Below are 24,293 nucleotides of genomic sequence, written 5' to 3'. Positions count from 1 at the left end.
GGGGGGTGCCCAAACTCTCCCGCCCAGAGCACCCCGAGCCCCGCAGCATCCCTCCGCGGCGGCTCGGCACCCCGCGCCCCCCCAGCTCCCCGCCGTGCCTGTGAAAGGATCGGGAAACCTCAAACCCCCGGTATGGCTGCGGGGGCTGAGCACGGGCCGTGGGGCTGGATGCTGCCCGGCTCAGGCAGCGGGGCCCTCCGCTGCTGGGTGAAACGCTGAAGCCCTGCCCCTGCATGGAACCCCAGGCTGGGGGGCGGTGGGTATTTTGGGGAACATCGGAGGGCTGTGAAATGCATTCAGAGCGGCAGAAAACAGCGTCTCGGCGTGTGTGTGTGCCTTTCCCCCCGCCCCCCCCCCCGCATGCTGGTGCTACCTTTTCGGAGAGGAGGGGGCATAGGTGACCTCCCCTGCTCTGGTCCTGCACACTCGAGGGGAGGGAGCTGTGCGGCCGGAGGATTGGGAGGGGGGGGCACACATCGGGTTTGGAGCTGCGCGGGGACCAGGAGGGGCGAAGGGGCGAGTCACAGTGCGCGGTGCCCCCCGCGGGAGCGCAGGGCGGGACGGGGCCGCGGCAGTACCCGCGCCCCGACGGCCCCGGACCCGTGGGAACCGGCCCGACCCGGCCGGCAGCGGCGGGGCCGCAGCGCCACCTGGCGGCTCGGCGCGGCACGGCATGGTGCGGCCTGGCATGGCTCGGCGCGGCACGGCACCCTACAATGCCAAGGCCAGGTTGGCTTCTGTCAGGAGCCACCTTCCCGGCCAGAAGAGCCTCTGCGGCGGCCAGGGGCCCTACACCCACCCGCCCGGACCGCGGCACCTCCTGATCCCTTTCCCCCGCACCCTACAGCCCCTCCCTGCACCCTGTGGCACCCCACACCCCTGTCCTGCACCCCACGGCAGCCCACATCTCCTCCCCCGCCCCCTACAGCCCCTTCCCTGCGCCCTATGGCACCCTAAATCCCCTTGCCCACACCGTTACCCGGCTCCTTTTGTCCCACGCCCCCGCCGTACCCAGCTGCCCCGGCCGCGGTGAGCCGCCCCCCGCCGCCCCGGGGCTTCGCGCTGGGGGTCCCGTGGCCCCGAAGGCGGGCGGAGCGACTGCACCCCCGCACCGGGCGTGCCACCCCCCGGTGCGGGGCGGGTCACCGCCCGCCGTGCCCCAGGGGTCGCCCGGCCCCACGCTGTCACAGGCGCGGTCAATCCTAGGCTCCGCGCACGCAGCCGCCCGCCGCCTGTTTCCCCGCCTCCCGCGAAAGGCACGAGCAAAACGCGAAGGGTGCGCGCGGTGACCCGGTACCGGGCCGGCAGCAGCGCCGGTTTCCGCCCACAGGCCACGGGGCGGGCGGAAGGAGCAAAACGGGCATTGCCGAGCGCGGTGCCCCACGCCGACCGCGGCAGGACTCGAACCTGCAATCTTCTGATCCGAAGTCAGACGCCTTATCCATTAGGCCACGCGGCCGCCGCTGCTGCTGGTTTCCCGCGCGGCCTACTGAGCCAACCGCCGGTGGACCGTACCATGACCGCCGGGGGGGGGGTGGCGGGGCGGGATGGGACGTCAGCGCGGCCGGAAGCTCCCCCGGGCGCCCCTGTTCGGAGCCGCCCCCCGGCCCAGGCCCGGGCTGCGCGCGCCGGCAGCAGGTGGGTGCCCGGGGCGAGGTGGGGTGGGGGTGCACGGGGGTGCACGGCTGCCTGCCTTGCACAGCTGCGAGGGTGTGTGTACGTGGCTGCAGGGGTGTTGCACGACTGCGGAGGGTGTTGCACGGCCGCGGGGGGGGGTTGTTGCATGGCCGGGGGGGCGTGTTGCACGGCCGCGAGGGGGGCGGGTGTTGCACGGCCGCGAGGGGGGCGGGTGTTGCACGGCCGCGAAGGGGGGGTGTTGCACGGCTGCGGGGGGCTTGCACGGCTCGGCAGCCCGGCCTCCCCCGCCGTGCGGTGCAGCGGGCCCCGGCTTGTGCCCAAGCCCGCCCCACGCTGTTATTCTCTCCGTGCCAGCTCCGTGCTGGCAGCGCATCCCGGGGCGGGCAGCGATGAGGCGCTTGCTCTGGAGGAGGCCAGTGGCCACCAAGCCCCAGCGATGCACCTCCAGCTCCTCCGCCAGCCGCCCGCAGCCGGAGAGCCCGAGCCAGGAGCCCGCCAAGGGCCAGCGGCGCGTGAACCCCCTCAACATCCAGATGCTGTCCAGGACCCTCCACGAGCAGATCTTCCGGGGGGCCCAGGTCCACCACTCGGAGGCGGAGATCCAGAGGAGCGTGGAGCACCTGCAGCGCCATGACCTGTGGGGCAAGGAGACCTCATGCTGCCCGACGTGACCTGCAGCTGCCCCACATGTACGGGGATAACATCGATGAGCACTTTCGCCTTCTGGCGCAGAAGCAGAGCTTGCCCTACCTGGAGGCGGCTCATGAGCTGCTGCAGTGCACGCTGCCCCCCATGCCCGCCCAGTGGGCCTGGCAGCTGGGCTGGACCCGCTACAGCCCCGACGGCCGGGCAGAAGCTGTTGACTTCCCCAAGGAGCGAGCGATGGTTGCTGGTGTGGAGGTGTGCGTGGCTGATGGCCACTGCCCGACGCTGGCCGTGCGGTCTCACCGCATGCCTGGTGAGATGCAATGCCAGCAGTGACGCAGGCGGGGGGTTGTGGCAGGCAGGGGGACAGCTTTGGGAAGGATGGGGATGCTTCTGAGTGGAGCCTTTTCCAGCAAACCGCTGCTGGCTTGGGGGGAAAAGAGCGGAGCTTCTAAAGCATGGCTGTGGGACGTGTGTCTGGTTAGCCAGCACAGTGCTCCCGGGGTCGATCGCCTCCACTCAGAGGGGCTCCTGCTCGACACCCCATGGACAGCAGGGGCTTTTGGTGCTGGGAACCGTACTTTGATTTTTACAGCTGTGGGGTCCCGCATGTCCCTCTGCAGGTACTCATGGTGCAGCAAGCGGCTGCTGGAGCAGCGGTATTCCTGGTCAGCCACCTCACCCTGGCGACCTCATTCCTCTGGAGAGCCCGGCAGGTGCTGGCTGTGCTGGCAAGCAGGACTGGCTGGAGAGAGTGGTGGTGGGACACAACGTGGCCTTCGATCGGGCATTCATCAAGGAGCAGTACCTCATCCAGGTAATCCACAGTGCCATTGCTTCATGCCGGCAGCTGCAGTTTGTTACTCAGATGATAATTTGCATTGGTTCTTCGGGCTCATTTCGGCAGATGCTGTTGTCCACAGAAACACCAGGGCTGTGCTCGCCTTGTCTTGCGGAACAGGTTGAGGTTGGATCCCTTTAGAGGGAGATATTCTTGCAGCCCGTAAGGTTGCTGGAGCTTGCAGGGTTGCAGCTGGGGATGTGGCAGTAGCCTTTAAGCAGCTGACAGCCTGTGCTGGGGGTGCTCTTGGCTCTCAAAGGAGGGCTGCCGGGAGGCAAAGCTTTGCCTTGACAAAAGCAGTCTGAGCAGAGGACTTGCAGCTCTGTAACACAGGGCAGTGCTTGCTGGCAGCTACAGGAGATTTGGCAGCACATTTCTCTTCCAGCATGTCCCAAACCATCTCTTTTCTCTCTCTTGGCCTGTCCCAGGGCTCCCGGTTACGTTTCCTGGACACCATGAGCATGCACATGGCCATCTCGGGGCTGACGGGCTTCCAGCGCAGCCTCTGGATGGCTGCCAAGCATGGCAAGAGGAAGGGGCTGCAGGAGGTCAAGCAACACATGAAGAAAACATGCAGCAAGATGGAGGGGCCAGCTGTGAGTAAGGGAGCTGAGCCGCTGCCAGTGGCGTGGGTGGCAGGGGACCATTTGATTCTGTAACAGGACTGCTTGATTCTTTAATGGAACTGTTTGCTCCTGTACTGGGACCACCTGCTGCTCTACTGGCAGAGTAGGAGCTGTTGGAGCAGCTCTGCTGGGTGAAGCTCTCCCAGTACCTTGCAGATGAGGTGGCGCTGGTTTAAAACGGGGCAGCAGCATCGTTTACCTCTCCTGATCTCGGCCGTGGCCTGTCCTTGTCCCATGCTGTCTGACCCTGTGTTGTTTGCAGATTACTTCCTGGGACTGGGTGCACGTCAGCAGCATCAACAACCTGGCAGACGTGCACGCGCTGTATGTCGGGGGGGAGCCGCTGGAGAAGGAGGCGCGGCAGCTCTTTGTGAAGGGGACCATGGCCGACGTCAGGAGTCACTTCCAGGTGTGTATGGCCATCCCAGCATCCTGACGGCGGTGGAGTGGGGTGGGAGTAGCTGCTGGTGTGGTTTCCATTTTGCTGCCTTTTCTTGCGAGGGCTTTGGGTGTGTGTGGGGCTGTGGTGTCCCCCATCCTCCCGCAGCCCCGGTGCCTTGCCCTGCGCTGGCAGAGGGGTGGCTGCTTTGCCTGCTCTCACCTCCCTCTGCTCCCAGGACCTGATGTCGTACTGTGCCCACGATGTCCAGGCCACCCACGAGGTGTTTCAGGAGCAGCTGCCACTCTTCATGGAGAGGTGAGAGACGCCAAGCTGGCTGGTGTTGGCCAAGGGGGCAGCAAGCTTGGCCAGCAGCAGGGAAGATCCTGGTCCCTCTGGGGATGGGATGTGGCTCCTCTTGTCCTTAGGCTGGTGGTGGGAAGTTGGGGGGCCCTGAACACCTTTTCAGGAGAGACTTCAGACACCACCACCACCACCCTGCCCCTGTAGCTGAGAAGGAATAGACAGCACAGTGTGGCTGGAGGAGGCGAGCAGACTTGGAGGCAGATCAGTGATACAACTCAGGGGTTATTGCACAGGGTTTTAGGGCAGCAGTTTTTGTGCAGGGCAGGCAGAAGGTACAGGGATCCTCACGGGTTTAGGGGAAGAGCATCGAGGGTTGAATGAGTCTGGGAAACCATAGGTGAAGATACATTGATGTCGTAGTCTGGTGCTTCTAGGGCAAATCCCCTCCAGTAGACCTCTAATTCCTTGCTGCTTTGGGCTCTAGGTGTCCCCACCCTGTGACGTTTGCAGGGATGCTGGAGATGGGGGTGTCCTACCTGCCAGTTAATGGGAACTGGAAGAGGTACCTGGATGATGCTCAGGGAATCTATGAGGAGCTGCAGAAGGAAATGAAGAAGTCCCTGATGAACCTGGCCAATGATGCCTGCCAGCTGCTACATGAGGACAGGTACCCATGGGCTGGAAGTGCCGGTCCAGCTGCTTGCAGGACAGAGACCAGACACTGGGTGGTCCTTGGGGGTCTGTGGGTGGGTGCTGGGGATGGGAGCACATCACAAAGCTGTGGTGTGACAACAGTGTATTGGTAGGTACAAGGATGACCCTTGGCTCTGGGATCTTGAGTGGGACACGCAGGAGTTTAAGCAGAAGAAGAATCCGAAGAAGACGAAGAAGAAGGATCAGGATGGGAACAGCAAAGCCCCCCTGGCAGCGACAGGCACAGATGGGTCCACGCAGGAGTGGCAGGAAGGTGAGTGCAGCTGGTCCCCAGGGATGAGGGATGCTTGAGGGATGCCTTCCCGTGGGCACCCAGGTGAAGGGATGTGCTGGCAGGGTGAAGCATCTCTGACCTGTGTCCCTCTGCTGGGGCATACAGTGGGGTGGCACGGAGGGCTCTTTGACAGCCCGTCTTCCTTGCCTCACCAGATCCTGGTCCCCCCAGCGAGGATGAGGAGCTGAAAGCCCCAGCAAGCCAGGTCTGCTTGGAGCATCTGAAGGAGACGGTCGCGCTGCAGCCCAAGAGACTCCAGCACCTGCCAGGCCATCCGGGGTGAGTTGGGGACCCTGGGTGTCCCCGGGGCTTGCCCTGCCCTCTCTAACCCGTCCCTGCTGCTCCCCAGCTGGTACCGCAAGCTGTGCCCGCGCCTGGAGGAGGCGGGGTGGGTGCCAGGACCCAGCCTCATCAGCCTGCAGATGAGGGTGACCCCAAAGCTGATGCGCCTGGCCTGGGATGGCTTCCCCCTTCATTACTCAGAGAAGCATGGCTGGGGCTACCTGGTGCCAGGGCGGCAGGACAATTTGCTGGCAGCCTCCTCGGAGACAGAGGGCTCCCCCTGCCCACACAGGTGAGAGGAATATAGTGGGGTGCCCCACTGGGGGCTGCCCCGCGGTGGGGTTTGGGAGCTCCCTGGGACCTTGTCCAGGTGGTGACACACAGAGCCCTCTCCTCTCCCCTGCCAGGGTGATCGAGTACCTGTACAGGCAGCACTGCCTGGAGAAAGGCAAGGAGCAGCCCCCGGCGCCGGAGGCTGCTGTGGAGGACGAGCTGCTGGTGATGGACAGCAGCACAATGTGGCAGAAGGTGAAGAAAGGGATGGAGGGTCTCTCGGTGGGAGAGAGAGATACGGGCTGCACTTCTTCCCGTGTGCATGTGAAAACCAGCCCCACGTGTGGCTCCAGGGGCTGGAAGTAAGAAATTTCCTGTAATAAGTGTTAAAGCGCTGGAGAATTAGCGTTTGACCTGGCTTCCTCCGCTGTCCCTCTCTGCTGCAGGTGGAGGAGCTGGGCCAGCTGGAGGGGGACGTGGAGGACAAAATAGGCAGAGCAGAGCCGAGCCTGGCACAGGTGAGAGGGGTTTCCTGCGGGATGGAGTGGTGGGTTGGTCACTCTTCCCGTAACTTCCCTCTCCCACCATGCCCAGGGTGTTCCTGGCATCACCTCGCATGGCTGGTCACAAGAAGGGATGGAGGAGCTGCCTAAGCTGCCAGAAGTGAGGAGCCAGCCCTCATACCACCACGGCAATGGTCCCTACAATGATGTCAACATCCCTGGGTGCTGGTTCTTCAAGCTGCCCCACAAGGCGAGTTGGGTGCTCCTGGGGCTCTTCCTGAGGGCTTCCCAGTCACCCTGCATCCCAGTTCCCCTGGTCCTGCTGCACAGCTGTGTTACCTTGCCTGTCACCTGAGTGCTGCAGCACTCCTGGGACCCCTGGGATCTTGTTCCATGGGACCGGGTGGTGGAGATACATCACTAGCTGGGGCAGGAGGCACAGAGCTTTACTGAGATTTAGTGGTGGCACACTGAGCTCTGGCACCTCTTTTGCTGCTAAAGGACGGGAACGATAACAATGTGGGAAGCCCTTTTGCCAAGGATTTCCTGCCTCAGATGGAGGATGGCACCCTGCGGGCTGCCGTGGGCCGCACCCACGGGACCAGAGCCCTTGAGATTACAAAATGATCTCATTTTGGAGGAATGCTCACAAGCGGATCAGGTGAGCAGCTGCTTTCAGCTGAATCGTGACATCCTGCAGGTAGAGGCTGCGTTGCAGCTGGGGGAGGTTGTGCAGATGTCGGGGGCTCAGCATCTCACCTGCTGCATGTTCCCCCCAGTTCCCAGATGGTGGTGTGGCTGAAGAAGGGGGAGCTGCCTCGTGTGGTGACCAGGTATGGCGGGGAATGGCCCCAGCTGGGACTGTGGTCTCCTCTGTGCCACACCGGGAGGGCTCTCGCAGGATGATGCTCTCACGCTCACCTCTGTCCCAGGCACCCCTGACTACAATGAGGAGGATGATTACGGAGCCATCCTGCCGCAGGTGATGACCGCAGGCACCATCACCCGGCGGGCGGTGGAGCCCACCATGGCTGACGGCCAGCAACGCCCGGGTATGGCCCACCCTTGGGTCCCTGTGGGGGTGTTTGGGGGCACCCTCTGTGTGCTTTGGACTTGTGGGAGCAGGCTGGGTTGGAAGTAGGAGTTGAGGCTGGGTGCTGGGTTTGAGGGGGCAGGGCTGGTGCTGGGACCCTTCTCTTGCTGACGTGCTTGGGAGAAGGGAAGGAGTCAGCAGAGGCTCCTGAGCTTCAAAATTTGGTGAAAGGAGGAAAACGCTGAAGCACTGGTTTCTGACCTTCCCTAAGCTCCCCATCTCCACGCCGGAGGAGCCAGGGGGAGTAACCAAGTGGGTGATGCCCATGTATACGTTTAAACCTGGTTTTGACTTCGGAGCAACATTTAGGGGCATAGGGAGCGCCATGCTGGCCAGCCACAGCTGCGGGAGGAAGGCTGCTCCTCTGCCGCTGAAGAGGTGAGGCGCCGGGCTGAGCTGGGCGTTGTGTCCCACAGGCCGACCGGGTGGGCAGTGAGCTGAAAGCCATGGTCCAGGTTCCACCCGGCTACTCCCTGGTGGGCGCGGATGTGGATTCCCAGGAGCTCTGGATAGCTGCTGTCCTTGGCGAGGCGCACTTTGCTGGCATGCACGGTGAGCTGGGGCTGCGCTGCGGGGGAATGGCTTTAGTGGGTAGTGGGATGATCCCCTGAGCCTGGTCCCGTTTGGTGTCTGACCCCTGATGCTCTCCCGCAGGCTGTACGGCCTTCGGCTGGATGACTCTGCAGGGGAAGAAGAGCAACGCGACAGACCTGCACAGCAAGACGGCCACCACGGTGGGCATCAGCCGGGAGCACGCCAAAATCTTCAACTACGGGCGCATCTACGGGGCTGGGCAGCCCTTCGCTGAGCGGCTGCTGATGCAGTTCAACCATCGGCTGACACAGGAGCAGGCTCGTGAGAAGGCTCAGCGGATGTATGCGGTCACCAAGGGTGTCCGGAGGTAGGCGGTGCCTGGGGAGGTGGAGGGTGAGCGGGCACAGGGATGGTGGCAGTGTCCCACGGGACCTTGGCATGGGTCACTCTCCCCTCCAGGTTTCATCTCTCTGAGGAGGGAGAGTGGCTGGTGAGGGAGCTGGGCCTGACTGTGGACAGGGCGGAGGATGGATCAGTGTCAGCCCAGGATGTCCAGCAGCTCCAGAGAGAAGCCATGAAATGGTGAGATGCTCCAACCCCGCATGTCTCTGGTGGCATCAGGATGCGAGGTGGAGGGAGCTGCAGCCCCACATGCAGTGGGCAGAGAAGGGAGATGGGGCTGGGTAGTTCAGTCCCTTCCAGCTCCCCCAGGGCTGAGTAGGTTTGATCCGGGGGCTCTTGGTCTCTCCCAGTGAGCAGTTACCAGTAGAAGGCTACAGGGGCTCATCCAGCTGCCCCAAAACCAGGAGAGGGTGTTTGAGATTCTCAAACGGGGCCAGCAGCCTCCTCCCCCACTTCTAGCAAACCTCCCCTCTGCCCCACCAGCTCCCGGAGGAAGAAGAAGTGGAATGTGGTGGAGCACCGTGTGTGGTCTGGAGGCACTGAGTCTGAGATGTTCAACAAGCTGGAGAGCATCGCCTTATCCCCCTCCCCCCAGACACCGGTGCTGGGCTGCCACATCAGCAGGGCCCTGGAGCCCGCCGTGGCCAAGGGGGAGGTAAGGACATGGCTCTGTGCTGCTGCGCTTGTCTTCTCCAAAAGGGCAACCCCATGTTCAGCCCTTATAGGCTGGAGACCCAGTAGGCTCTTGGAGCCATGCAAGAAGCCCGTTGCCCCTTTTCTTGATCTGCATGCCGTCAAGAAAACCCAACCGCCCTGAGCGTAACACTTCTTCCAGGAGCTCTCCTGTCCTGGGACCAGGCCCTGGACCCCAGTGCTCTCTCAGCGTCCGTCCGTGTTTCCTTTCCCCAGTTTCTGACCAGCAGAGTGAACTGGGTGGTGCAGAGCTCGGCCGTTGACTATCTGCACCTCATGCTCGTTGCCATGAAGTGGCTCTTCGAGGAGTTTGACATCAATGGGCGCTTCTGCATCAGCATCCACGATGAGGTGCGCTACCTGGTCCAGCAGCAAGATCGTTACCGGGCAGCCCTGGCCCTGCAGATCACCAACCTCCTCACACGGTGAGATGTGACTCCTGGGGACAAACACCACTGCCTCTGGGGTGGGACAGGGCAGGCTCAAGGGACTGGGGTGACAGCAGAGGCGTTAGCTTTGCCCGCAGCGGGCTGGTGCAGAGCCGTTTTCTGCTCAAGGGCAGTTGGCAGTGCTGGAGGTTGCAGTTCCTTCAGGTGTGACCCGGGTGGCTATAAATGGAGCTGGGCTTTGGTTTCCAGGGATAACGTGCTGGCAAGAGGGGGATCTCATCAGCTTTTGGCTCCTGCAGCGCTGGTCCCAATTGTTCAGCTCTGCTGAGATGCCAGCGCGTTGCGTCCTGCTCCCTTCGGGTCTGCAGCCGTGGCGTGGCAGCAGCCCTTGGGCTCGATGGAGCAGCCGGGAGCCTGCAACTGTCCCCATCCCTTGTCTCCCCCCCGCCCTCAGGGGACAGCAAAGGGGCATGGCTCCTGCTGCTGCGAGCACCAGCGCAGCTGCCCCTCCCGCAGCAGGGGCTGTTCTTGCTGCTTCCCTGCCCCAGCAAAGTGAAGCTCAGCCTAGAAAGCTCCTGACCTCACGGGGTCCCTTCGCTCCGGCTCTGGCACAGCCAGCTTTGCCAGGTCCCCTTCCCCTACTGTGGGGCGTTCGGTTATCTGGGAGCCGGCTGAAGTGGAGGTTTTCTGCTGCGCTGAGGCAGGGATACAGCAAACAGCCTCTCTGTGCTGGTTTGTGGCTTTGTGCCGGCTCCTGCAAGCACAGGGCTTCCTGCTGGGAAAATCCAGCACCTGCTCTGCCTGGATTAGCCAGCTGCGAGGGGCTGGGTTCTTCCTTTCTTCCGAGGAGGCTCAGTGTACCCCTACGCTGTTCCTCCCACATCCACTTTGGCAATACCTGACCCTTGTGCCACGTGGTACTTAAAAAGCACCTTGTCTCCCAGCTGCTGAGTGACGTGGGTGCGAGGTGACCTGTCACCGCTGGCTGGCCAGTGCTTTGTGAGGCTGCGGCTGATCACACCCAGGTGTGACAAGGCTAAGGGTGATGTAGCACCTTCCCACCTGGTCTTTCGTTCTTCCAGGTGCATGTTCGCCTACAAACTCGGCCTCCAGGATCTGCCGCAGTCGGTGGCTTTCTTCAGCGCAGTGGATGTTGACCAGTGCTTAAGGAAAGAGGTGACCATGAACTGCGTGACGCCATCAAACCCAACCGGGATGGAGAAGAAGTACGGCATCCCCCAAGGTGAGCGACGCCGGCGCGAGCTAACCCCGCTGCAATCCCCGCTGCAATCCCCGCTGCAATCCCCGCTGCACAGGGCTCCCCAGCTTAGGTGGAACATGTGGCCTGAGCAGTCGTTCCCCGAGGGCAGAGGTACCTCGAGAGCCCCTTGCTTCTGGCCCATCGCAGCCGCTCCCCTGGTGCCAGCCCCTCTCTACCCTCTTCCCCTTCTTGATCCTCTGAGTTTGTGCTGCAGCTTCCACATACCTGAGTGACGAGCTGGGCCTGGCTCGGTTACCCCCCCCCGCACCTTTGCTTTGAGCCCTCCTGTGCACCAGGTCGCATTGCTGCCTTTCCAAAATGAGGCACCTCAACAACTTTGTATATATTGCCCACCCTTAGGGAACTTTTATTAGAAGGTTACAGACAAAGGGTGCTTTTAGAAACAGGACTTTTGTTCTGCGGGCAAAAAAGGCACTTCTGTTTTCACCAAGAACAAGGCAAATTAAACAAGTGCGTTGCATCAAGGTCAGCAAAAACACAACAGCAAAACCAGCCTCGCCCCAGGAAGCTGTTGCCTCTCTGCTTCTCAGGAGCTGCCCCCAGCAGGCAGCTTCGACTCCAAGGCAGAACAGCTCCTGTTTCCAGCTTCCTACTGGTGCTGGCTGTTGTGTTCACACCACCGCACAAAGCAGAACTTTGAATAAATTTAGGGCTTTTTGTGCTATGCGCTCTGAACTAAAGCAAATCATGACCGTCACTCTCTTATGTTACGCAGTCTTTGTACTGCAGAATGCAGGGAACTGATTGTCCCATTGTCTTCCAGGAGAAGCTCTGGATATATACCAGCTAATTGAAATAACCAAAGGTTCACTGGAGAAGAAATAATGACGCTAGAGTGCCAGAATGACAATTGTCCAGATTGCGTGCCAGGGCCTGGCTGTCCTTTCAGAAGGTGATATTTTGGCAAGGGCTGATCCCGGTCACTCCGTTTCCTTTTTGCTGTAAGAAGGGATGTTGGTGGGGAAGATTTTGATAGCAGCACCTTCGAAGAGCAGAGGTGCTTCCGAGGGCAGCAGCCAGCTGTAAAATCCAAGACGGGGCCAGAAGCGCTGCTTGCACACCCGTGGGCACAAAGGAGGAAGCCATACGAGTACTTGGCAAGAGAAACAACCAGCCATCAGCTCTGTACACGCAGTTGTCCCAAGACCAAGGCGAGTCTGCCACAGGCGCTGTGGGAGGAGGCGGCAGCAGCAACCCCAGCTTTACTTTTTTCGCTGTCTCTTCTTTTTGGGTTCCTGGTTCTCATCTGTCTGCTCCGCTGTGCTGCTCTGGAGGGGGTGGGAGACAGCAGCAGTACACGGTGTGATTGGTTTTGTGTGATTAGTCTAAGCAATGTTTACGTAAAGCAAGAAACCAGATGTACAGAACAGGATTTGACTCTTTTCCTCCTTAACAAAATGACCTGACTATGCAACTCATCTCACCCACTGAGACTTTCCCTGTAGAACCCCCACCCCACCCCAATTAATACTGGAACTTAAGACCACAGATTATCAATGGCACAGGAGAGGGACCGTTTGTGCTGGGGTTTGGGTTGTTGAAACACTCAGGAAAATATGGACAGAAGCACCAATAAAAACCTGGACAATCAGCAAAGTAAATTGTTTATTTTTTTTATCCAGCACAGGTTGCGCTACTTTCGCCAGCACTATCTGGTAGAGGAGGTGGGTCTGAGGAGAATTATACGCTGCAGAGTTTGCTCTGCCAGGTGTTGATTTACAAAAGTCAGCCTGGATGCAAAACCACTTTCCATGGTGCAAAACACCACCACGCTGCAAAGGTCTGGTCCCGGCAAGCCAGTAGGTCCTCAGAGGTAACGCTGATAGACCACTCTGCTTGCTAAGGCAAACAACAAGGTCTTAAGAGCAGTCTCACTTCCCTAAGACCAGAGATACAGACAACTGGTGCATGGAAATAGAGGTTACTCAAGGCAGGGGGGGTGTTAGCCAGACTAACTGTTTACTCCTTTGTATCAGGTTAGGCGTTAGAGCTAATCCAGGGAAGACAAACTGTCCTAACTTCACATATGCCTGCGCAGCTCACAAACACAGCTGGCCTCAGAAGAGGAGGAAACCTATCAGTAAAAGCAGCTAAATGAGTTCTAACCTGGTCGTTGTCTGGCTCGTTTTCAGCATCCCTTGTGTTATGCTCTCGTAACGCGCTGTCTAACATGGATGCGTTGATGCGGAAGTCCCGGGAGGTGCTTAGCTTCATGTATTGCATCAAGTTCACCTGCAGCAACCAGCGGGAGAGGACATAATGCTATTAGCATCTTAGTTTTCTACACTGCCTAGTCCTTTGCACAGCACTGGAACAGAACCCATCACAGTGATAATGCAGGACTGAAGCAAAAGGTAGGTGACAAAGCACCTGCCTCCACACAATCCAGTGGCCCATTTTTGTTTTCCTAAAAGCCAAGTGATTGCCAGTGTCTCTCACGCTCATGATGTACCTCATCATGGTACATGTCTCTAGGCAGCTGGCGTTAAGTGGGCAAGTTTTTGCTCAGCCAGAAACCACGTGATGTTAGGTCACCGGCAGTACTGCCATTGGCACCTGCTGGCATCAGCATGGCGGTAATTCAGTAGTGTTGGGCCACGAGCTTGGGCAAAGGCTGACAGAGGTGCAAAGTCCTTACACCTTCTTAATCTGAGCATTAACAGAAACTTTGAAAGGTGGACCAGCAATAGCCCCCCACCATGCCATTGATCCCACTGTTCCACTGAGTTTAGGTCACAGAAGAGCTCTGCTTTATGTTACCTTTGATTTCTTGGAGAGATGGATAAGGAACTTCTCATACTGCTCTATTGCAAAAATCAGGTTTGGGATTGGCTTGGTGTCCCGAAGCACCTTAGCCTGGAACGCAGAAGGAAGTGTGACAGAGCAGGTTTGGAAGTGAACAATGACACTGTAGCATGACATGAAGACCACAACACTCCCAGTTTAGAAAAGTGTCTTCAGTAGCCTTGCTCCGTACCAGTCCTGTCCCAGCAAGCCCTGCCAGTGTTGTTACTGGTTCTAAAGTTGGCTCTCACGATGGTTCTGCAGCAAGGCTCTCCCATCTATTGTTTTGTACTTTGCCTGCAGTCCGCAGCCCTGATACGCCTGACAGCCATCAGGGCAAGAGTTCTCTGCTCCAGCTCTGCAAAGGCGTCACAAGCATATACCTTCCATGCAACGAGCACGTTGATGTTTCACCATATTTTTGTCCTGTTTATTCACCACCACTAATGTTTGTTTCCCATGGCGACAGTGGTAAAAAAAAAGTACATGCAGCATTTCAGCCCATTTCTATACACTCAGGGAATTACTGGGAAGATCATGCTTGTGGCTTTTAAACCCTTAAGATCACAGGAATGTCTGGGACAACTGATGAGACAGAGGAAACGCTGGCTGGGAGCACGAAGGACGTAAAAGACCCGGAACCTACCAGCTGGCTCAATTGTTCCCAACCAAATCATCCAGTTATTCTCAACTGCCTTGCTTTAGCAGAATCCACTACTTCATCTTTAAATGTACTAAGAAAATTAAGAAACACTGAAACAGAGTGCACTATTGGTTCCAGTAAGTTAGCCCATTTCTGTAATTTCATAGCTTACCCCAAATGATAAAATACCAGGCAAGACAGACTATCCAGACTTGATCTTTGTTTCAGGTCTGTGAGCTTTTAGGCCGCATTTAGCGAAGGTGGCATTTTTCTTGGCTTTTTCTGGTTGTTTTTTATTTGTTTGTTTGAGGTTTTTTATACTTCTCTCTGAAGTTAAGGCAGATTAAATTTGATTTTTACTTAAGGGCCCAAATGACAATTTGCCATTGGTGATTTGTAAGAAGCCACCAGGTAACACAAGCCTTGAGGTATGATCCCAAGTTCAAATACAGCCCATATTCTAATAGAGAGCGAGTCAGTCTTACCATGACTGTGGAGATTGCAGCAGCTTCATCCTCTTTCTTCCTTTTCTTCTCTTCTGCAAAGCTTAAGCTCTCACTGTGGATGTTCTGGAGGAGGATGCCAAAAGATGTGGTATTAGAGGATAAGCAGGGAAGAAAAGCCAGAGAAGTCTTTGCTCTGGCCAGCTAACAGCATTACCAGCTAGATGACAGAAAGGTAGTGATACAAGAAGGATGGAACTGGAAGTAATCTCAAAAAAAGAAGGAAAATAAAATGAACGTCGTAATTTATACATTCAGAAATGTGTGAGAAGTCGCCAGGAATGCTAGCTCTGCACACCCCTACACCCTCCCCAATATGCTACCCCTCTTGTACAGTTCTTGTGGTCCTCACTCCAGCATCCAATTCCTCTCCAAGCAGCTAAATCCCCATCTCTGGCACTGCAGTCTTTGGCACCCACATTATTTTACACTGTGGTGACTGCAGTGTTGTTGACCTTTATTTGCCATTGTGGTTAACAGCAGTACTAATGTCATCCAAAAAACCGCCACATGAACAGAGGGGAAAAAAAAACCAACTAAAAACCAGCTCCTCAAACACTCTTCCTTCCCTGCTCAAGCAGAAAGCAGCTTGCTCGGTCCCAATGGTGCTGAAATGTCTTATGCTATTATTTGACATGGTAAAGCTTGAACTGTAGGAAACTCAAGTCATGTCAAGAAGATTAATAATCCCCAAAGGTGCCCATATCCTGCAGTTGATACAGCACTCAGCTTCAGATTGACTGTGATTTTGCCAGTTAATGTAGGCCTTACCTGTACATAAGTAATGAATGAGTAACACTGTGGGGTCAAATGGGAACCCGAGAGCTTCACCTGCGAAGAAGCAGAGAGGTTGGCGTTACTCCTAACTTAAGGCAATGAGCCATTCCCCCTCCAGCAATTTGCTCACACTCACCAGCTTTTCCAGCCTTCCGGGAATCGTATTGGAGGTACTGCGACAAGCTTGGATATACTGCAAGGAAAACATGACAGAGTCTCTTCTAGGTACACTGTTCCCATCCTGCAACATGTACTTCCAGGCAGGGCTCAAAGCAGCTTATCCAATGGCACAGTGGCAAGGGCAGAATTTGCGAGAATTATCCTCCCCAGGGGCCTGCTACATCCCAGATGCCATGTCTGCATTCCTAGAGCTGAGAGCCCTCTGGGGTATTCACCACCTTGTCTCAAACGAGCTCCCAGTGGCCAGGTCTGATGCTTCAAGCCTTAGATAGGAATGAGTGGCTAGGGCAGGATTGCGGAGCACTGCGAGAACCCTGCTAGTGCTGTCCATCATGGCACACTGCTGCATACAGGGGAACCGACAAGGTACACTGGAAAGAGCCAGTCCAAGACACGCACAGCCAAATTCAGCTGGAGAGCAGCTTTCCTTTACCTCCACTGGCACAACTATCACTGCTCAGAAAGGTCACAAAATTGAGGGCACGAAAGCTAAAGGAATGACTCAACTCTTGCAAGAGATCAACAGCCAGTCCTGAGCACAGCTACTGCCAGGGGTCACTGTGAGCTTGCTGTAGCAGATGGGGGAAAAGTTTTTAGATCCTAGCCAGTCCCCTGTCAGCACAGCAGCACTCACATGTTTGATGAGGGAGGTGAGAATTGCGTATGTCTTGCTGAGGCTTCTCAGCAGCGTGTCCACACAGCTCCCTGCAGGGAGTGCTGTCTGTACCAGCTCATGATAAACTGTCAGCAGAGTTCCCAGCTGCAGAATTACACCTTTCTCCAGAGCCTGAGTTTGGTTTGATGCTTGAGAAGAGTCTTCTAGAAGAGATGAATACCTGGTGAATGTATGTCTAATGAATCCAATTATGCAGGTGGGAGGCACAAAAGACCACCTTTGTCTGGTGCACAAAGCACCAGCGTGGCACAGGGAAAATAATCGCTGGAGGGATTTTGTGACAACACGCTCTGTCTTACATTGTTCGTGTGGAACCAGCTCAAGGGAGGGTTTAACCTGCCCTCAGATGATGCTACCTCAAAATCCCAAAAGATCTTTTTGCTCTCTGTCTTCATCTGTTTTTGAAAAAGGTGTAACAGTAAGAAGTGGACCACTTTTATTACCTGATGTGTCTGATCCCAGACTGGTGAGTTTCTTGATAAGCCAATCCACCTCTTCAAGGACCTTATCCGCCTGACTCAGAACCAGCAGCTAAGACAGAAATATCAATAACAAAAGAGGTCTTTGGAGTTTGGCAGAACAGGAACCTACAAGCCACTCGTGGCAGAGTAGCCCTGGACACTACAGGTTTTTCCATACACAGTATTTTGACTCACACAGACAGTAGGGGCTGCAGTCTTGGCATTCACTATGGCAAAATGGGACTGACTCTCCACTTCTATGTCCTGGTCAGAGGAGAGAAAACAAATTCTGATGAGTAAAACTTCAGCTGCTGTCACATAGTTTGTGCTGGAGATGTGCTCAATTCTGCCCTGACAGCACTAAATGATGAAGAATTAGGCTGCTTCTGCATCATACCTGATCTATGTCTCCCAGGCAAGCATGGATGTCTTGCGCGAGTTCACGCAGCAGACTGACAGGACTCTTGTATAGAATATGGAGACTGAAGAGCAGAGACAGCAAACCCTTACAGCAAGCGATATCCTCTGTGGGGAAGGGAAAAGAAAACAACACATTACTAGGAGCACAGCTCCCCTAGCTATTTAGGAACATCAGACATCCAGTGAGGGAAAGACTCAGATTCAATACGGATTTAACAGGCTGCATTCCCAGAAATGATACACAGTAGGTGAAAATCCTATCAAAATACCACAGCCACAGAAGCTGAGTTTACAACATCGGGCATCCCATATAATACTGCAAGAGGAAGTACGGCTCACGGGAGCCCTCAGCTCATAGAAAAATGATGACCAGAGGCACTGAGGAAGCGCAATACAAACTCTTGCCACAGTGCGCTCTTTCCAGAGTGTAAATCCAGATCTGAGCAACAGATGTGCTAAATAACAAGGGAGAAAAGTCAAGTAAGTAAGTGGCTTCTCTTTCTTCAGCAACACTAATATTTAGAGAGATGAAGTTTCTTCCCTAATACTTGTGCTAATAACCACAATGTCATGGCGTTCTGCCACAGAACAGGACCTGGTATCTGTAACGAAAAGGTAAAACCAGGACAGACAAGAGCAGATCATCTCAGATTCTAATATCAGACCTGACACACCACATCTAAACATGCTCCCCAAAGCTTACTTACCGAGAGCATTTTCTTTGCAAACTTTGGCTGTCCAAGTCAGGAATTGAAGGAACTGTATAAGGGGAGAAAAGAGATCATGGTTTTGAAACAGAATTTGAAGCACAAAACTACTAATAAATAAAATTCAAGACAATGAATCACAGCAAAGGAAGATGGGCAGAGTCCCCTTCTGGCAGAAAGGCACCCAGCCATGCTCTGCGAAGTTCCACAAGGGACACTTAACCTACTAAGAAGTGAAAAGCTGAGATCCAGGACAGGGGAACACCTATACATTCCCTTGGACAGAATAACAGCTCCATTTAATTTAAGGTAAATGATGACTCCAGACTTCTGGCACACTCTTAGTGCAGTCCCTAGCTTGTAAAATCGGGGCAGTTGAGAAAATGCCTCCTTGCATGGAAGGAATTAGGCACTCAGCTAGTTTGGGCTGGTCACGAGTCTGCTGGCTTTTTTTGCTTCTACTCCCATGTGGAAGCCATACCATAGCTCAGGTGAACAAGTCATTCAGACTCCAGGTGCCCTAAGGCAGGCCAGAATGTGCAGAAGTAGGGTGCAAAGACAACTTGTTCTTAACTATCCTTGCGGGTGTGTGACAGGAGAATGCTTGACAATGTAACAAATGACATGGTGTGGTCTGCAGAAGGCAGAACATGCACACATGTCAGAGCCCTCAGATGTCAACCGAATCTGGTAATCTTCCCACACCTATGGCCATGACACCCATTCCTGCCACTCCATAAAGGTCGTGAAGTACCTGCTGAGAAGCCGGATCCAGGAGTTTGGACAAAGTGGAGAGAACTGTGATGAGTGACTGTGCTTCCTTGGAGTTGAAGTCATCTTCAGGACTGCTGAACTGGTTCACCAGGGACCTCTGATCACGAGAAGGAAAGACAGAGTCCCTGAGCATGCATGCTTGTTGCAGGGCCATTTTAAGAAGCAAATAACTACAAGCTGCAGCAGATAAAGGAATTGGCAACAAGGAGAATGACAAAGAATACAAAAAGGGGACTTTTCTAAAAAGCAAATGCTGGGTTTTGTGATGAGTGCTTACACAGAAGCCCAGGTATGTGCCTTTCATAATACTCGGGTACATTTATGCCGCACTGGAGGACCGTATAGCTCTGTAAATACATGCACACTTTGATCCAGTTCTGCACAGCACCCTGAAGGAGCTTTCCTTAGGGATCAGAAACTTTTCTGAACTGTCAGTGAATCAGTGTCACAGCTGCTACCACATACTCATGCTGTGGTCAAGCAACAGAGAGCTAGCAGCATTTTCTGCCAGAATTATCAGCGCTTTGGAACACTTGCAGCACACAGTGGTACCTACCTGAAACTGTCGGATCTGGAAGGCAGCTTTCTCTGTGACATTAATATCCGTTTCTTCTGCGTCACCATCAGTAATATCTGGCAGAGACAGAGAGGTGCAGAAAAAAGCTAAATGCCAAGAGCAGAGTACAGGATTTATTTCCAAAAGTGGGAAAGATTGCAACTGCTCACAGCTAGAGGAGGACTACAGAGTGCAAAACCATGGTGAGCACAAAAATCCGTTAAAGGCAAACTTCAAATAGACAAATGCTATACCCTCTGCTGACAGACTGAGGGGTCTATAAAAGCAGGTAAAGATAACTCTGAAACTTGCCTCGGGTGTGCAAATCAATGCTGTTAAGCCCACCTTGTTACTAAGAAACAAGGACCAGACCACCACCTCTCCCTAGTTATGGATAGAGGGCACTGGGTCCATAACTGCGCCCATGTGGACAGGAACATGAAGGCTAGAAACCAGAGCAGAATTGTACCGTGTGCCTACCCAGTGCTTGTAGAAACTGGGGGATCCTGGCAGTGTACAGCTGCTGCACTGTGTTGAAGATCCGCAGCAAACCTTCCAAGCACAGAAGTGAAATGCTTTTGCCCTTCTTCTTCCCTGGTTCTTCAAAAACAGTAGGAATTGTAGTGTACTTCCAAAGCAGAACCCTATGGGATGGGAGAGAAGTTAACATCACATGCTCCAGTTAAGCTGGCTGCACAGTGCAAGAACTAGAACAGGGCTAATCACAGATTCTACTCTTAGGATTGTATTTTTAATGTAACTAAATTGGAAGGGTTTTTCCTATAGGAAAGTGGAGGGAGAAAAGATTTATTTTTAAGAAGATTTTGTTTCAGTGTCAGCAAAACAGCTACTGCATTCTTCCTGCACAGCTAAATAATTTAATTCTTTCCAGGTGCCAAGGGACCTTCCAATCCCATTTCAAGTCTGTCTTTATACACTCTTTTCTTCCACCCGGCTTTCCTTTTGTCTCAGACTACCCAAACACTGACCACTGGTGTCAAATCCGTCAGTGACAAAAACAGCTTTTATTTTGGCAGTTTGAATCTGTGAAATGTCAGATTATCACTATAGAGCTTTACATAAATAAAATCAGAAAGGTAAAGGCAGGCAAAGCAAAGTGAAAAGCTTTGAAGAAAGCAAAATTGTTTGGCCCAAAAGAGACACTTCTATTTGTAGGCAAACATCTTTCTCCTGCTCCCCTAAGCCCACTCCTTCCCTTTTTTGTTCCCTCTCCTTTCTTCTCATTAGTTCTGTCGCCTGCACAGATGATCTTATTCTACTTCAGTGTCCAATCACGCAAAACATGTAGCTCACATGTAGTCCTAATGACTGCAACAAAAATAGCCACTATTATTTGGGGCGAGACACAAAACAGGCATTATTCATGGCAGGGGTAATTTGCATTTTGTGCTCTCTACTGACTGGGATCTGAAAAGACCCCATGCAGATATGACCTAGATCCCAAAGACATTACGTGGTTAACATTCTTGGATTTCCAAAGAATTAGATGCATGAATGTCTTCAAGCATCTTGCAAAAGTCCTAAACAAACATTTTCTAAAGCTTGTTTCCCTCTTATCTGTTTTATACTGTAGCTAGAAGTGAATTTTAACTTCATTGCATCCCAGAGGCCTCAAGAATCCAGCCTGTAACTATCCTACCTCCTCTGTGACAATAAGCGATGAACCAAAAGTCAGAAAGAGGCTGAAAATGAGAGTTTGATGGTGTTTGATTCTTCCAGGCCAAGTACCATTATTAGAGCTGTATCACTCACTCCGGCACAGAAACTGTAGTGCCTCCACTTGATTTCTCAGGAGCAAAGAAAGGCAATGATCTCAACCCAGTAATAATAACTGTTTGGAACAGTTATAGACAGCATTCTTCTTTCAAAACCCTAGCTGAGAATCCAAAATCCCCAAAATGCATTGCTGCTTTTTAGGGCTGATGTCTTCATGTGCCACAGTGACCCACCGTGTGATTTTGCAGAGGTTCTGAAACATCTTCTCAGGATTTTGTCCATCTGGTCCATCAGTTTGTCCTGTCTCCTCCAGCTGCTGCACCTTCTGCAGAGCTACACTGACAGCATAGCGCAGGAACTCTGTGCTGGAGCGCAGAACTGCCAGGCTCTCCTCATGGCTTTGGGCATTGTCCCTGAAGAATCAAGAGCACTGTCACAGAATTAAGGATGCACTGATAAAATGCAGCGATGGCCTATAAGATTCAAAATCTAAATACACATTTACAACTAAAATAATTACCTGACTGAATTCAGGGTGGAAAAGACCCTTTGTTTTGGTAGCTTGTAGTGACCACTCAGAGGATAAAGTTCCACCAGCCTTTCCAAATACACTAACAAACATGGCTTGGATTGATGTCTGGCTCTGTTCCATAGAGGACTGGAGCTCAAACACTGGAGTTTGTTGTCTGGGGAACAGCCCAGGACTAGAAGAGCAGAGACTCTCTGAGGTCTTACAAGTCATAAGCAAGGTCCAGAAAAGCTGCTTTGTCAGTACCAGGAGTTGCACAGCTCTGTTTCCTGCTTGGACTATGATGCTTTCTAGACAACAAGTGCTGTTACCACACATGCTTTGTACAGAAATGAAAATGCCTGTGTACTGTGTACGCAGTGCCCAAGACAGCCAGCATTCAGACACCACAAAAGCAGCTTGTGAATAGGCCTTAAAGCTACTCCAGATGTGACAGCTTCTCACCTGAACAGAGCTGTGAGCAGAGTAGATACAAAACCCATGGACAGGAAGCTCCGTGCAGTTTTGTTGCCCAAGGTAGATTTGTTCTTTCCAGCTTTCTCCTTCAGGATTTCAGAGAGTTTGTTGTAACATGTAAACAGGCCTAGGACATCCTCAAACTTGTTCTTACTGCAAGAAAGTAGTAGAAAGCATTAATGGAGAAAATCCAGTCTTACAGTTTCCCATTTGAAGCTTCAGTTGCCAAATTACACAATGGCACTTTCTAAATGGTAAAACCGTGACCTATGACATCTCCCCACCTTCCTAACAGTAACACTCCTCTTTGACCTGATCTTCTACAGAATGCCACATCCCATCTCCCACAATACAAAACATTGGAAAGGAAGACACTCCTCATGGTTCTGTGAATGCCTCTGCCACAAGGCACTCACACTCAGAAAATATCATTCTGATTCTGTGTTGGCACTATTATCCTGTGCTTGCAATGAGGCTGCACTCCGAAGAGCTAGGCACAGTATAGCACAGCTAAGGCTGGAGGGTAAGTTTTGGTGTTTTACCTGAAATTCCCTACGCTGAAATTGTACTCAATCAGGACCTCACAAATTCCCATCACCTGAATGGCATAGATGTTATTCTTCACACCGACACCAGAAGACAGAGAAAAATCTGCCGATTTATCCTAGGTGGTAAAGGAAACAAGTGAAAAATCTTTTCAAAACCTGACAAGAACTCAGTGTCTTCTTCCACTGAGTCAAACTGAAAATCTGATTTACCAGTTCAAAGTCTTCCAACTCGCTCTTGATCATTCGTCGTGTGACAGATTCTAGCATATCTTCAAAGTTTTGCTCAAATCCCACATCCTCCTTCTCCTCCTCGTCATCTTCAGCTCCTTGGCATAGACGCACAGTGCTCTTATACCAGGCAAGACAGTGTTGGATACAGCAGAGCAGATGGGCCTGAAAAAAGCAGCCACACCGTCACACTCAGCCTTCTAGTTGCAGGTTGCTGGCAGAAGTGGACACAGGCCATACTACTACAGTTGGATGCAAAGAGCCATAGCTGCCTTTGGAGGTTCGCGCGAGTCTCAAGAATATGCCTCACTCCCAGAATGAGGGGATCTGTAATCCTATACACAGCGACCCACTTCTAGCTTCAGACAACGCTGTTTGCCTCAGCTCGTCTATATGGGAAAAACATAACTCCCACTGCTCCCTCAACACAGCTACCTCAGCTGCTGAAGGAGACTGAAAGGGAATTTCCAAAAGGGTTCTCACTCTAGCTGAAGTGTCTGCTCTCTTTCTGGGAAGAGGGACATGTTTCCTACTGCAGGACAGCATGGAAGCTTCCTTAGGGGAAAACAAAGTGATTAATTTGAATTTGTTCCCTCAGAAATGCAATTAATCGTTGAGGTCTCATCTCCAACAATTTCAAAGGAGCAAAACCAAAGGGCAGATTCTTCCCCGTGCTACACACACACACTGCAAGACTATTTTATGTGGAATTAAGTTGAAGGAGAGAAAAAAAACCACACAGGGTGAGCTCAACAGAGGATAACAGAACTATACTATTCCTAGAGCAATTTTCACACAGGTCCCCCTAAACCACTATGCTAGTAGAGCTCTAATAGACAGCCTGAGGCAGGGGTGAGATGCCCAGCTCTACTGTCATTAAAAGAATTGCTCCAGGCTAGAAAAGGCTGAAGAAACACAAGGTATTCAGTTCATAGCAGCACAACCAAAATGCTATGTAACAGACAAGCTTGCAGCTGTGGCCAGCCAGTATAGCTCTCACCAGTGGTTCTTGCAGAAAGATTTGATCTCCTTGAGCCATAATACATCCCTCAAGTTTCAGTGGAGGCAGGAGGTCTGGCTGGGGCAAGTAATATTGCTTTAGCTGTCACAAAAAAACAAGAAATAAAAATAACCAGTTACTTGGTAACTGAGCCTCTTAGGTTGTTTGAAAACGGAATACGATAATCTTTGTACTCCATTCTACAGAGCGAAAATTGGCACTATAATAATGGCGCTGTACATGTACATTAGCCACATCACCTGCTCTATTAGTGATTAAAATCCCCTCTTGAGTTGCTGATGTACCTCACAGCCAGGACACGTCCCTGCCCTAAACAAGTTATCTGACTACTTGCTGCTGTCTTGCCTCAACATGCAGCACCACTTGCACTTCACCTGCAGTGTTACACATCCTTTAAATGGTGAGAAAAATGGCTTCTG

The 24,293-nt window shown here is 53.5% G+C and overlaps 2 protein-coding genes and 1 non-coding gene across 4 annotated transcripts in view; 1 reads left to right on the top strand and 2 right to left on the bottom strand.

Annotated features, from left to right (window-relative positions):
* Positions 1-1,386: 1,386 nt before the first annotated feature.
* On the bottom strand, positions 1,387-1,459 carry TRNAR-UCG. Its single transcript has one exon. It is a non-coding gene; the product is annotated as a tRNA-Arg (tRNA).
* A 73-nt stretch (positions 1,460-1,532) lies between these two features.
* Positions 1,533-12,475, top strand: POLG (DNA polymerase gamma, catalytic subunit). Its single transcript, XM_037394744.1, is given in 28 exon segments — positions 1,533-1,638; positions 1,993-2,305; positions 2,307-2,572; positions 2,575-2,596; positions 2,907-2,966; positions 2,968-3,100; positions 3,553-3,720; positions 4,013-4,159; positions 4,368-4,447; positions 4,920-5,102; positions 5,242-5,402; positions 5,579-5,702; positions 5,773-5,997; positions 6,113-6,233; positions 6,425-6,496; positions 6,573-6,731; positions 6,983-7,097; positions 7,100-7,142; positions 7,261-7,319; positions 7,414-7,508; positions 7,510-7,533; positions 7,991-8,126; positions 8,229-8,475; positions 8,568-8,690; positions 8,994-9,165; positions 9,420-9,628; positions 10,675-10,835; positions 11,638-12,475. Coding segments are annotated over 28 exon segments (3,771 nt in total). The 5' UTR covers positions 1,533-1,547; the 3' UTR covers positions 11,700-12,475.
* FANCI (FA complementation group I) overlaps positions 11,196-24,293 on the bottom strand; it is a 25,462-nt gene continuing 12,364 nt past the window's right edge. Inside the window, exons 19-37 of one of the 2 annotated variants that reach the window (XM_037394742.1) lie at positions 23,854-23,955; positions 22,836-23,018; positions 22,620-22,741; positions 22,066-22,230; positions 21,326-21,505; positions 19,836-19,999; positions 19,356-19,432; positions 18,780-18,896; positions 18,026-18,077; positions 17,296-17,423; positions 17,094-17,162; positions 16,881-16,968; positions 16,396-16,580; positions 15,718-15,774; positions 15,576-15,635; positions 14,787-14,870; positions 13,635-13,730; positions 12,981-13,106; positions 11,196-12,142 (exon numbers count right to left, since the gene is read on the bottom strand). In XM_037394742.1, the coding sequence (XP_037250639.1) occupies positions 12,077-12,142; positions 12,981-13,106; positions 13,635-13,730; positions 14,787-14,870; positions 15,576-15,635; positions 15,718-15,774; positions 16,396-16,580; positions 16,881-16,968; positions 17,094-17,162; positions 17,296-17,423; positions 18,026-18,077; positions 18,780-18,896; positions 19,356-19,432; positions 19,836-19,999; positions 21,326-21,505; positions 22,066-22,230; positions 22,620-22,741; positions 22,836-23,018; positions 23,854-23,955 (2,121 nt within the window). In that variant the 3' untranslated portion in view covers positions 11,196-12,076. The remainder of the gene's footprint in view (positions 12,143-12,980; positions 13,107-13,634; positions 13,731-14,786; positions 14,871-15,575; positions 15,636-15,717; positions 15,775-16,395; positions 16,581-16,880; positions 16,969-17,093; positions 17,163-17,295; positions 17,424-18,025; positions 18,078-18,779; positions 18,897-19,355; positions 19,433-19,835; positions 20,000-21,325; positions 21,506-22,065; positions 22,231-22,619; positions 22,742-22,835; positions 23,019-23,853; positions 23,956-24,293) is intronic. The other variant, XM_037394743.1, reaches the window with a different exon arrangement.

This window comes from Falco rusticolus, chromosome 7 (genome assembly GCF_015220075.1).
Source record: "Falco rusticolus isolate bFalRus1 chromosome 7, bFalRus1.pri, whole genome shotgun sequence".
Classification (NCBI taxonomy): domain Eukaryota; kingdom Metazoa; phylum Chordata; class Aves; order Falconiformes; family Falconidae; genus Falco; species Falco rusticolus.
Note: the sequence above shows the minus strand (reverse complement) of the source record. Positions and strands in the feature narration are given on the sequence as shown.